Genomic DNA, 13,124 nt, shown 5'->3' with positions numbered 1-13,124 from the left:
ACGTGACAAGGAGTTTGGTCACCTGTCCAACCTCGTGGGTTTTCTCCAGGTCCTCCAGTTTCCTCCCACTGCTAAAGGCCCCTACGCGCAAGCGAATTATTGAAATAAAATTAAACCATATGTTAGTCCCGAAATGACCTAGTCTGTGTCGAGTGGACGTTAAACCCCATTTCTTTCTTTCTCTACCTCTACTGGAGAACATTCTTGAATAACAGATGACAGCTTGGGTTATTTCCCTTCAATCTTTATATAATCACAATATTTAAAATACAGATATGTGATGTCATCCTTTGATGTTGGCGTACCATTATTTCAAATAATGGTACTGGCAATGGCCCATCATACATTATTTATACTAGCTGAAATATTTGACTTGTATGACAATTTCAATGAAATGCATGTGCAGGTGCAAGACATTGCGTAATATATTAATTCATGTCTCTCCACCAACTACACTTAATACACAACATCCTGATTGATCAAGTGAGTGCAAACATTAATATATTTCTAAAATCGACGAGCTTAAAATATATAGTCTCAAACAAACTCCTGTATGCACAACTTCAGCTAAAGTCGCACTTTATAAATATTAAACACTTAATTTTTGACTCAAGTCTAGAAGTAGATTGTAATAAGTAAATAGATGAATGTTAAATAATCACAGAATGTAATAATATTAACAAAAAACCCTGAACATGCAGCATCCAGATTGGGAAATTTGGAGCACTAGGGTAAGACTTTAGCCAAAGCAAGAAAAGTGCATAATCCTACAGTGCTTCAACATTTAAGAACACTTTTTATATATCTTTTTTTTTTCAGTAAGTATGTGACAACATCATTGTGTGTTAAGACAATATATATCAAGCATATATAATATATGAAACACTTGATTGCCCGATATCTATAACAAACCTGTTCTTTGGTAGCCATCTATGTAAAAGTGCCAAATTATCAAAAAGTGAGATTAATTATTTTAGTGAAATCAGTTTAAACTTTGTATGTGGAATAAAAGATAAATTATTAGAAATATTAAGTTGTTGAATAAAGAGAACAAAGTAGTATGTTTATTAAGAGGTGACAAAAGATTAATAAATATGTTTGTGCCTTTTTATAAATGAATTAATAAGGATTAACAGGTATAATATATATTGAACTAGGACGAAGCATATTGTTAAGAAGACTAATAATAACTGATCTGCATAATTTTCAAAAGTACAATAAGCCAGAACATTCACATGTTTCTCAAAGTAAAAAAAATATGTACTATTTTAATGTAAAAATTGTTGTAATTATGTAATAAGCACAAGTATAAAAAAGCATCATGAAGAATAGCTGTCTTATAGGAAACTATATGAGAATTATTATTATTTTATTTGTTTAAGACACACAAGTATTGTAGTGTGAAATCAATGGAAACTGAATGTCCATAACTTAATTGAATGATTTAAAAAATGTTTTGACACATTGTTTAATAAAAAATTCTTTTGAATGAATATGGTTTTAAACTTTCTTCTGGCATATTGTGGCTTTTACGTGGGCTCAAAAATAAAAAAAATTCTTACAGTTTCCATCTCCTCTACAGTAGGACCAGTATTTTTGGTTGGTTTGTTCATCATTGCCTTTAATTCTTCAACATCTTTCTTCAAAGTTTGAACATCTTTTAGTCTGTGAAAAGTTTATTGGTGTTATAGTGAATCAAATAAATGAATCCATTTCTTTATGATCACAATCAATGAATATCTTTCAATATGTAATTTAGGTCATTTTGAGACTAGCACAAGGTTATTGTAAGGTAAGACAAATAAATTAATTCATTTTATTATCATCACATTCAATGAATATATTTCAATATGTAATTTAGGTCAAATTGAGACTAATACAAGGTTATTTAAAGGTAAGACTTAGTTGCTAATCGTCATTCAATTTGTTTTTTTCAATATTCCAATTAATTGGTGATATAAATTTCATCTTAACACACCTAATTTAAAAATTTGTAAAAATTCAACTTAATGATTTGAAAAGCCTAACGTAAACCTTTTCAAATGAGACTTGGATTTTAAAATATTTTCGGACCCTCTGGACAAGTAAAATAGGATGTAATGGATAATTTACACAACAGGTAGGACACTTAAACATCTAATACTTAGAATAAAGCTATTATTTATTTTCTGGAGCTGTCAAGCCAGCAAGAGTGTTATTGTCCCTTTAATATTGACAAATTTTCAATTCATTGTATCTTTGCAAATACTCAACTGTATTGACCCAATATTGTGGATTGATATTTCTTTAACTAAATTTAGAGATTAAACTTTTGCAATATTACAGTTTGCATGTGACTAATAAACATCCCTCAATTGACAATCAGAGACTTTAAATGTTAATAAAAGACAATCATATAACCCTGATATTTGTCTTACCTGACATCAGCTTCAGCAGAAACTCTTGTATCTAAATCTGATTTTAACAGTTTCTGTTTCTCTTCTACGGCATAAATCTAAAAACACAATATATTGGATAATAAGTCATAATCACTAAACATGTAGATTAAGCTAAAGTACAAAAATACCTACACTTTGCAAGTCTTTAAATGTCAACTGTACAATAAGATTAGAAGACTGATTTCTGCTACAGGTTTTGTTTGGTTCTTGTTGCAGCAGAGGAAGACTTTTCCGATAGTAAGTATTGAAATTTATGGACACCAGGCACAAAACCCTAATAAATAGTAATCATATAGTCATGGCACACTTAACCAAAAGATCTTGGGCTGATCTTGCTGTTTACTGAGAAAGTCTGGTTTTTAGTCTGGTTTTCCTAGGTCAATGGTTAAAGGGACAATAACACTCTTACTGGCTCATGACAGCTACAGAAAATAAAAAATAGCCTTATTCTAAGTACTAGATGTGTTAGTGTCCTACCTGTTGTGTAAATTATCCATTAAATCCTATTTTACTTGTCCAAAGGGTTCAAAAATATTTTTAAATCCAAGTCACATTTGAAAAGCTTTACGTCAGGTTTTTCAAATCATTTAGTTGAATTTTTCCAATTTTTTAAATAAGGTGTGTTAAGATGAAATTTGTATCATCAATTAATTGGAATATTGTAAAATATTACAATTTGTTGACCAGAATAAAGATTGGGACACATTATTCAGTTACAAAAAGAGTGGTATTGAGCCTTTAAGGACAGAGGGCCTGGCAAGAAAATACATCTTTGGTACACTGATCTTCAGCGAATACCACAGGCAGCCTGCAGCATGTTAAAGTTCCCCTATAGTAGTTGGAAATCAAAACAAGAGCAGTCTGTAGCAATGCTGTCGATAAAAAAAATTCCTAATAGCATGCTTTATAGGGTATGACATTCTTAAGTAGCCCAGTTGGTGCAGAAAAGTAGGATGTTAGTTTCATTTCATTTCATGCTGTTGCTCTACTTACATCATTTGGTATAGCTTGTACTGTGGTCTGCATCTCTTTCACTGTATTACCCATTAAATCTTTCCATAGATGTAATGATTCTACTTGTTCTCTTAAACCTGTAGTTAGTTCAACAGATGCCTGAAATAACAGTTCACACATTTAAAATATAAACCAACAACACTAAATTAAAATTAATGGACAAATTAAAAAACACCTGTGTTTATGGCTACTTGGCCACAAAAACAGTTACGGAACAGACAATCCTAGTGACAGCTTTGATTCTGCCCTTTTTAAAATCGATTTTTTGGCGTAATACAAATTTGAAATGTTACATTTAAAACTGACAGCATTAACTTCAAGTCAACAATTTAACAAAAGGGATAAAAATTATTTGTTTCAAAGGTGACTATTGATGTAATTCTTAATTCTGGTACCTTCTGAAGTTCTTCCTCCTTTGTGAGCAAAAAGGAAATGACAATGTTTAAATTAATAAGAATTAAAATATTTTAAAAGCAGATATAAACATTCTATTCACACCAGCTATATGCTGACTTGCTGTAAACAAATATTATTCTCAATTCATTCAGTTTTTATGAAATCAGAAAAAAGCAGATTTGTGTCAGTGCTACATTATGAGGGAAGGCAGACAACTCTACTTGTAAGGTGATACTTCTTTTTATTAAAGGGTAATGAACAAAAAAGAAAATTTCACATACTTAATCTATCTAAAGGTTTATTTACATAATTAAAAAAAAACCAAGAGGTGGGGAGGGGGAATTACGGGAGGGGCAGAGGTAAACAATGTACATCATAATAATATAATAGTATGGTGATAATATAAAAGCATGCAACACAAGTTCTTGAAAAGTTTCAAGAGACAAAAAGTTTTTAACTGTGTTAAAGATGATCATAGGTTAACAATTTCATATCATTAAGACTATTGCAATAAAGCTTTATACTGTGTTATACTGTATGTTAACAATTTTATATATATAGCACACTGAGACTATTACAATAAAACTTTATACTGTGTTAATAAAGATCAATGTATGTTAACAATTTTAGCTCATTGAGACTATTACAATACATCTTTATTATACTGTGTTTTAAGTAAAGATTATACTATCTTAGAGATGCATTATGTAAGATTTAGATAAAGAGTCGTCGTTCTTGCTATATTACTATAGTTCAAATATAGTTAGTGAAGAATGAATGTATTTCATTCGATTACTTTATTCTAATCAAAGTTATGAGTCTGAAGTTTTAACAAAATGTAGCTTAGATGGTTTATTATCGTAGAAAAAGTACATGACAATTGAGACGATCCATTTCTAAATCTGACAAGTAATCAAATCCATTTAAATCTCAGCCATACGGAGATTTTGAGAGTGGATTATGGGCTTATGTTAATAAATGTTTAAATAATAATTTATATAACATTTGAAGCCAAAATAAAGACCTGCAATAGTCCAAATTAGCTCTTACATAATGCATCTTTAACAATGAGTCTATTCTAATACAATTCATTATTTAAAAGTAATATTCCCGGTATATTAATTTGTGCCAGTCTTGAATTAAAATAAGAATTTTTTGCTAGGACAACAAAGTGACATCTTCACTTTAAAGGGCCAATCCCGATAATATTTTGGAGAATAAAACTGCTTAAGTTTTTGTTAAAATCCCCTAAAATCCTCTACCTCAAGCCGAGCAACTAACTCAATATATGTGATACGTTTTCAAACAACTTAAAACTGTCAGTCTTCATCTGAAAATGGAGACTGGTGTCCCAACCGGTATTATACGGTGTCTGGATAAAACCAGACTTTTATTTTATAAAAATAATGTGTAGGTGAAATTGACCTTTCGTTATCAAGTACAGCACATGGGTCAATCACTGTATAGACCTCTAAAGGAACGGGAATCGATTATCAGGTCACCCAACAAAAAAATCGACCCAAAATCTTAAAAGGGTTATGTGTCCGGATAAGCAGTTTTGACGTTCATGTCCAAACGACTCAATATTTTGGGCTGAAATTTTGGGACAAGCTAAATACACCCTTCCTCTATATTTTTGCGCTTAAATTTCATACATACTCAGACTTTTATTTTTGAGACTCTGTTCAAATCGGGAAAGTCCTTTAAGTTTAACTTATTTTTGATTGGGCTGGTTTTTGTTTTGAAGAAAAAAATGTTTTTAAAAATTTTATGCTAGGACAACAATTGCAATAATTGCAATAAAGCAATAATTGCAGATTTTCTTAGAAAGTTAAAACATAAATATGTACCTATTGCATAATGGGTTGTCAAATCACTATTATGCAATCATAGCAATCATTCTAGCACTTAAAAAATATTCACATAAAAATTTGAAATAATTTCTACTCCCCGACAGTATTTAGAAATTGTATCCATTCTTTTCACTGGAAAACAAAGTCTACACAATGGAAGAGGGAGTTGTCTCGATTGTCAAGGTCCGAGGTTAAACAGATAATGATGCCTGGTTGAGCGAGACTTTTTAGACCATAACACCGTAAAATCCAACATTGGATTTGAAAAGAAAATTCGATATATTTGACAATTTCTCAACTGACACAAGTGAATTATAGTATTTAGGATTATTCTTTAACAAGGTAGAACTGTGTATATAAATGCCATGTACTTCAAGGTTTTATTTTAACATATTTTAACCATATGACTTCAAAAAATGCAATTATAGCTTTTTTAATTTATAACTACTGATTGGGCTGGTTATTGTTTTGGAGAAAAAAAAAGGGTTTAAAAGATGGTGGGATTGCTAAAAATATAAAGTATAGATAAGATATAACATAGATTGAGTTGTGGAGAGAACTTTTATAACAAGAAATATTTTTACTAAGATAAAATTAAAGATATTTCTCTTTAAGTCAAATGAACTTTATCTCAATGTACTTCAACATTAAAGTAAGAAAATAGGAGAGAACATTAAATTATTAATTTGAATGGGAATGTTTTATATTAATCTATAGTCTGAGTCACAATTTCTACAAGTAGCTCTTCAATATATTCATTGCCTTTACTCCATGTAATGTATCAATATAACCCAATACCTTTTTATTCCTTCAAAATAATTTCTTGCTTAAAAATGCTTATAATGTTATAGTAAATGTAGTACAGAGAAAAGTGTAGAGAAAAGGAGAGATAGAGAAAGGTGTAGAGAAAAGGAGAGATAGAGAAAGGTGTAGAGAAAAGGAAAGATAGAGAAAGGTGTAGAGAAAAGGAAAGATAGAGAAAGGTGTAGAGAAAAGGATAGATAGAGAAAGGTGTAGAGAAAAAGAGTGATAGAGAGCAGAGAAAAAAGGAAATAGAGAAAAGCAGAGAAAAAAAGAGACAGAGAAGAGCAGAGAAAAAGTGGAAAGAGGATGGAGTAAGGAGGAAAGAACATAGGAAGAAAGAATATGGAGAAAAATATGTAGAAAAAGAGTTCTATACTGAAGGGTATTAATATAATAAGTCCTTCTTGTAGTAGATTATTACTACTTATAATAATAAATATGTTTTATATAAATGCTTGTGCATTATATAATTATATCATAATGTGAAATTAAAAAAAAAAACTGTATGCAATTAATATATATTTCTCTGAAATCTATAAAGGTGCATATTAGTAAGAAACCTATATAAAAAATATGCATCTGTTGACAAAAACAATACCTCTGGATTAGTGACATTAGCAGCTTCCAACTGTTCAAATTATTATTCAGTTAGTTAATTATATTATTAAAGTTTGAATCATAATTATATAATTAAACGAAACATGAAACTAGGAGGTTAAATGGGTTAAAATTATAATCTGTAGAAGGGAGGGGTTGAAGAATGGGTGGGGGAGGAGAAGGGGTGGATAAGATTAAAGGAGGTAGATAAGCTTTTCCTTTCATGTATTTTATGAATCTAGTGTACAAAGATCAATACGCAACCATAGCAGTACGCTGCTATTTTGTAGCTATAGGCTAACATCAATTTATCATGGTTTATCTAATTAAGTTACAAATGTTATTCCTAAAACAAATAGAACATTTCCTGTTACAAAATGAACAATATCAGTATCTAATGGAGACACGCAACAATAGAGTCGGGAAAGACTTTAGGTTGTAATTAAATAAACATGCTATACAAAATCATTTGATGCATGCAAACAACTTTACTAATTATATACCTTATCAAATATTCATAATATCTTACTAAATCGGGTTGTTTCATGAATTATAAGAATGCCAATTAAGAAAAATGGGAAAAAATATTATCCAATTAATATAATGATTAAAATAAGTTTTTAAAATGTTAATCTACTTTTTAAAATTACTTGAATAATTAACTGAACCAAATTATTACAAATAACTTACGTCTTTGATTTTCTTATTTATTTGATCATGAAGATCACTCATCTTTTTAGTAAGGTTTGCGATTCTGGTATCCATATCAGCCATTGTACGAGTGTTTCCTTCTACAGAATCTGCCATCATTTTTCTAACATCGTCCTTTAACTGCAATATATCAAAATCAGTTGTATGGGACATTAAATTTGCATGGCATTTGATAAAATATCCACTCTTTCTAGTGATTGTTGACATTACACCTGTCCTCTATAAATTACTTTGGTACCTGTTGTATATAGAATAGAATATAAGATTTAATCTGAACTTTTAAATGTTTAAATAATGTAGGCCCTTCTTATTTGTCAGATATTTTACAATTTTACAAATCTAGTCATTGTTTTACGTTCTACTTCTGATGAATATCTACTTGTTGAAAAAAAAAGCTAATTTGGAGTCTCACCATGAGAAAGTTTTTCAGTCGCCTCTCCCAAACTCTGGAATAAACTCTCATACACTATGCGTAGTTGTCAGTCCCTACCCCATTTTAAACGTCTGCTTTTTAATAACACCCATCTTTTTAAAAGAGCGTTTAATTAGATTATTAGTAAACTTTAGAGAGCGTCATTATCTCTGTCTATAATATATTTACATTTTTAATATTTTTTTTTGTCATTTTATTTGTCTGTGACTTTATATTTTATTTGTTTGTAACTTTATATTTTATTTGTCTGTCACTTTATATTTTATTTTAACTTTGAGACAATAAGGTAATACCAATTGGAATTTGAGACAATAAGGCAATACCAATTAGAATTTTTGTCCTTTGAGAACACTTGATTAAAATTTTGCTTCCTATTTTTTTAGGAAGAAAAATAATGTAAAAACAAGAACAACTTAATGGTTACTCTTGTCAAAAGCTTTTAGTTGAAATATTTAAATTTTGAAATTAAAAACAAATCACTGTTGACAAGACGCGAGTTGCTGACCCTGAAGGACAAACAGTAAGAATTAAATTGGTTTGACCTAACTTTCTGAAAGTATTAATGGCTCTGATATAAATGAAATATAATTTTACCTTTTCATTATTACCAGTAATCTGTGTATTAACACCACCTATAGCCTGTTGTAGGGCAGATGTAGCCAATTGTAACTTCTGTTGAACTCCATCAATCTTTTCTGTAGTCGTTGTCTCATGAACTTTCCTGAATTAACATGCAAGTAATCTTTAATTTCATTCCAATCTCACAGACAAAGAAATTTCATACAAAACAATCGCTTATTACAGATGGATCAAACTTTGAGAGTAAGGGATCTCTACTTACTTTATCAATATGGGGAGGTTTCATACCGTGTTTACAACCTTGGGTGTGGCTCAGAAAGATCGTGGTGTTGGTCACGAAAGTTCTCATGATTTTTAGGCTTGGTTTCCCTGTGTCAGTGATACAGAACAGAGTCAGGCCTGACAAGGAATAGTGTCCAACCTGTTCAGATGGGACAAAACCACGGTCATTTGTACACATTAGCGTGCATGTAAAAGAACCCTTAACTGTTGGGATTTGAAAATTTTTAACCCAGTTGTCAGGGTGAGATTTTATTAGTGCAGTGTACATAAAAGAAAGTAAGACGTTCAGTCCGGTTTCATTTCATTTGCATTAATAAGCTAATCAAAAAATTATATGTCAAATAATTCATAATTCATATAGTCTTTAGAATTTAGTGAAATATCATAATGATCTGATCTTATTGTCTTGTATAATGCACCATTGTATTATCTGTTTTTTTTTTGTATCCATTATAAACGGCACTGGTTCTTGATAATACAACATAATCTAGGATCTATTGAGAAAGTCCCATGAGAAATTAACATCATGTTCTAATACTATGGTACATTATAACATAGTTTACATTTCAATAATTAAAGAGGCATTATCACTTTCACTCAAAACAATAAATATAAATAATTTTAAATGGAAATGAAATGAAATGAAATGAAATGGGGTTAACATCCTACTGTTCTGCTCCTATACTGGGCTAATGAAGATGGGCATACGCCATACAGTGTGCTATGAGGGAAATTTTGGCCGGGCAGCTGCACTATCGCCTACTCTTATATCAAATTCCAACTGTCAAGGGATCTTTTACGTGCATTCCAAATGTATACACAGGACCTGGGTTTTTCGTCTCATCCGAAAGACTAGACAGCTGTCCTTGTCAGGCCCTCCGTTCTGCACCGCTGACAAGGGGAAACCACGTCGGAAAATCCAGATGAACTTTCTCGGCCATTGCAGGGATCGAACACCCGACCTCCAGGCTAGCGAGCCAGCGTCTTAACCACCTAACCACTGTGGCTCCCATTTTAAATTGGATGTTTGAAGTTCCCCCAACACATTATGGTCATTTTGAGATTTCTATGGCAATACAGAAATTTCTATGGCAATGTGTGCAATGTGACGATGAGAATTTTTGACGGTAAATGACGTATCTACGTACAAATTCGAATTCTAACTGCGTCTTACAGCACTTTGAAAGAGCATTCAATAAATTTCTTGGAAACCACTAAATAATATGTACAAATAGTAAACTGACTCGTAAAATAGCTATATCTCAGCAATCGAATGACAGATTCTTTTTGGATTTTATGTTTGATCTTTAAATCCCATCCAGTACTAGAGGTTACATTTAAAGCAATTATTTGTGATTAAAAGTATTAGATTATGTGCACAAGTGATGTGTAAACAGCAGACAGAACCCATATAAAATACATTATTTAATGTAGCTATTGATTTCCAATCTCTTCCATGTTAATATTATTATTACGAGCACAGAGATGGAACTGAATTTACAAAAGACTTTGGTATGCTAGGAACAGAGTATAAATAAGAAAAATTGATCACTGCACAATTTGCACATTCAATATTCTGGTAGTGGCTGGCTCCAATGATTACTTTAATCAACCATGCATGCTGTCATGTGTCTATTACTGATCAAAGTCTGATTACTACAGATTACTTTTATCACTTAATAGTAAGTGCAGGAAGACTGCACCACACACAAACAATTACACAAGACAAACCCACGGACTGGACACAATATACAGACACCACAAATAACAAATGCATATTTCAGATCAAGTGAATGCATGCATCTCTTCATTATAGGAGAGCGGCATGTCGGATGACCAAATTGTTTAACACATGCACTTTAGATCATAAGGTCTTTCATTGAGTCAAGTGGTGTGGTTTCGATTTCTTCCCACAACAATCCAGAGAATTATTGAAATAAAATGGAACCATATGTTAGTTCCAAAATGACCAAGTTTGTGAAAAGTGGACATTAAACCCCATTTCTCTTTCTCTCTATTAATTATACAAGACAGTGAGTGATAGTATTTGATTATAATTTTTAAAAATATTGAAAAAAAAACAAACAAATATTTCAGGAAAAAAGGTATACACTTTAAGAAAAAGGTTTTAGATGGTACCATTTCATTATTGCATGGAGAATGGTCGCTGCTCATTTCATGTTGATTATTACACAGATTAGGAAATGAAATGAAGTGGGGTTTAACATCCTAGTGTTCAGCTCAGACTGGGCTAATGAAGACAGGCATACGCCATACAGTGTGCTATGTGGGAAATTTCGCTCGGACAGCCGGTGCTACAGCATACTCTTATATTGAATTCCAACTGCCAAGGGATCTTTTACGTGCAAGCCAATGTGTACACCGGACCTCGGCTTTTGGTCCCATCCGAACTACTATATTATGTTGTGTCTTGCCAGGCCCTCTGACCGGTACCACTTGACAAGGGGAACAACTCGGAAAATCCTGATGAACTTTTGCATAGATTGCATAGATGTGAAATGAAAGTGGGATAACAACCTAGTTTTCTGCACCTAAGTAGCTACTGATGACAGGCATAATATGCCATGCAGTGTGCGTTTTCGTCACCTCTTCGTTGAATTCCAACTGTCACGATTTTTATTATGTGCACAGCAACGAGTACACAGGCCTTCCCCATTTTTTGTGTCCCACTGTAATAACTAGACGCTGTTCTTTGCCAGACCCTGCACTACTGACAGGGGGAAACGGGCAACACCTGACACGCGAAGTTACCCCTCACTACTGATGGTCTAAGCAGCTAAAAATAATATTCATACTAAAAGTTAACACACCTTGATTTGATTTCAGCAGCAATAACTTTATCAACCTGTTTTCTGTTCTCAGACATTTGTTTTTCAAGCAGAGTCAATCCTTCATCTAGCTTCTGTAAAGTTTCTTTGTTTTTGTTCTTATCTCCCTTAAAAATAACATGATATTCTTTAAAACTTAATTACTCTCAAAATGTACTCTGAATTCAAAGTACACACATATAATTATTTAAAGGGGTAGACCAAAAATTTTCAACAAGGTTTCCATAAACCTTAAATATATATTGATAAATAATCCCCTCTGTAGCACAAGCAAAAAAGTCTTTGTAAGCGAGAAATTAATTTTTATTAAAACCGATTTACGTGACGGCTTTGTGTACTAAACGTTAAAAAAACATAAATTTGTGTTTATAATATCCTAATAAACAACCCAATTGATCAGATTTTTGGCCAAAGGATGACGTGTGAACACAATACAGCAGAGAACTTGTGCCAAATCTGTATGCTTACTATAGAGCCCAGTGAGCGTGTTGAACCAACTATGTCACTTCCGGTTTAATGAAAATTAATTTCTCGCTTACAAAAACTTTTTTGCTTGTGTTACAGTGGGGATTATTTATCAATATACAGATTTATGGAAACCTTGTTGAAAATCGTTGGTCTTCCCCTTTAACTATTAGTATTTAACCAAATACCACTTTTTTGCTTGTGTTACAGTGGGCATTATTTATCAATATATAGATTTATGGAAACCTTGTTGAAAATCGTTGGTCTTCCCCTTTAACTATTAGTATTTAACCAAATACCACTCAAAATGATTCAAAACCTACATGTACTTTTAATTAATAAAATTCAAATCATTCTGTATAATACCGTTGAAATGTCTCATTATTGTCAGAAAAAAAATCAGAACATTTCATCAAATCGTCTTCCTTATTCAAATGAATTGTAAAGAATTTATTTGCCATAACAGTCTGTACTCAAATATGATTATCTATTTCTATCTGACTACATATATGTATAATCTAATCATCATTGTCTACTGGAGGAAGACGAGACAGATCTATTTTAGTATTTTTGATAATTATCTTAAAGTACGATAAGAATCATGAGCTTAAATACACTATCATTTTTTATTCTGTATACAATAAGTAATATCTTTTTTTCATGTTTTATTTTGCAGAGTATGGACAAAAACTACACAATTTTT

General features: G+C 31.6%; 1 protein-coding gene across 3 annotated transcripts in view; it reads right to left on the bottom strand.

Annotated features, from left to right (window-relative positions):
* The window catches only part of LOC126810447 (coiled-coil domain-containing protein 154), a 42,753-nt gene that overhangs the window by 8,141 nt on the left and 21,488 nt on the right, over window positions 1-13,124 (bottom strand). The window contains exons 8-16 of one of the 3 annotated variants that reach the window (XM_050535524.2): window positions 11,939-12,063; window positions 8,841-8,967; window positions 7,793-7,933; window positions 7,104-7,133; window positions 3,848-3,865; window positions 3,432-3,551; window positions 2,418-2,494; window positions 1,563-1,665; window positions 913-930 (exon numbers count right to left, since the gene is read on the bottom strand). In XM_050535524.2, the coding sequence (XP_050391481.1) occupies window positions 913-930; window positions 1,563-1,665; window positions 2,418-2,494; window positions 3,432-3,551; window positions 3,848-3,865; window positions 7,104-7,133; window positions 7,793-7,933; window positions 8,841-8,967; window positions 11,939-12,063 (759 nt within the window). The remainder of the gene's footprint in view (window positions 1-912; window positions 931-1,562; window positions 1,666-2,417; window positions 2,495-3,431; window positions 3,552-3,847; window positions 3,866-7,103; window positions 7,134-7,792; window positions 7,934-8,840; window positions 8,968-11,938; window positions 12,064-13,124) is intronic. The other 2 variants (XM_050535522.2, XM_050535523.2) reach the window with 2 other exon arrangements.

Source organism: Patella vulgata, chromosome 2 (genome assembly GCF_932274485.2).
Source record: "Patella vulgata chromosome 2, xgPatVulg1.2, whole genome shotgun sequence".
Lineage (NCBI taxonomy): Eukaryota > Metazoa > Mollusca > Gastropoda > Patellidae > Patella > Patella vulgata.
This window is presented reverse-complemented; position numbering and strand designations above follow the sequence as displayed.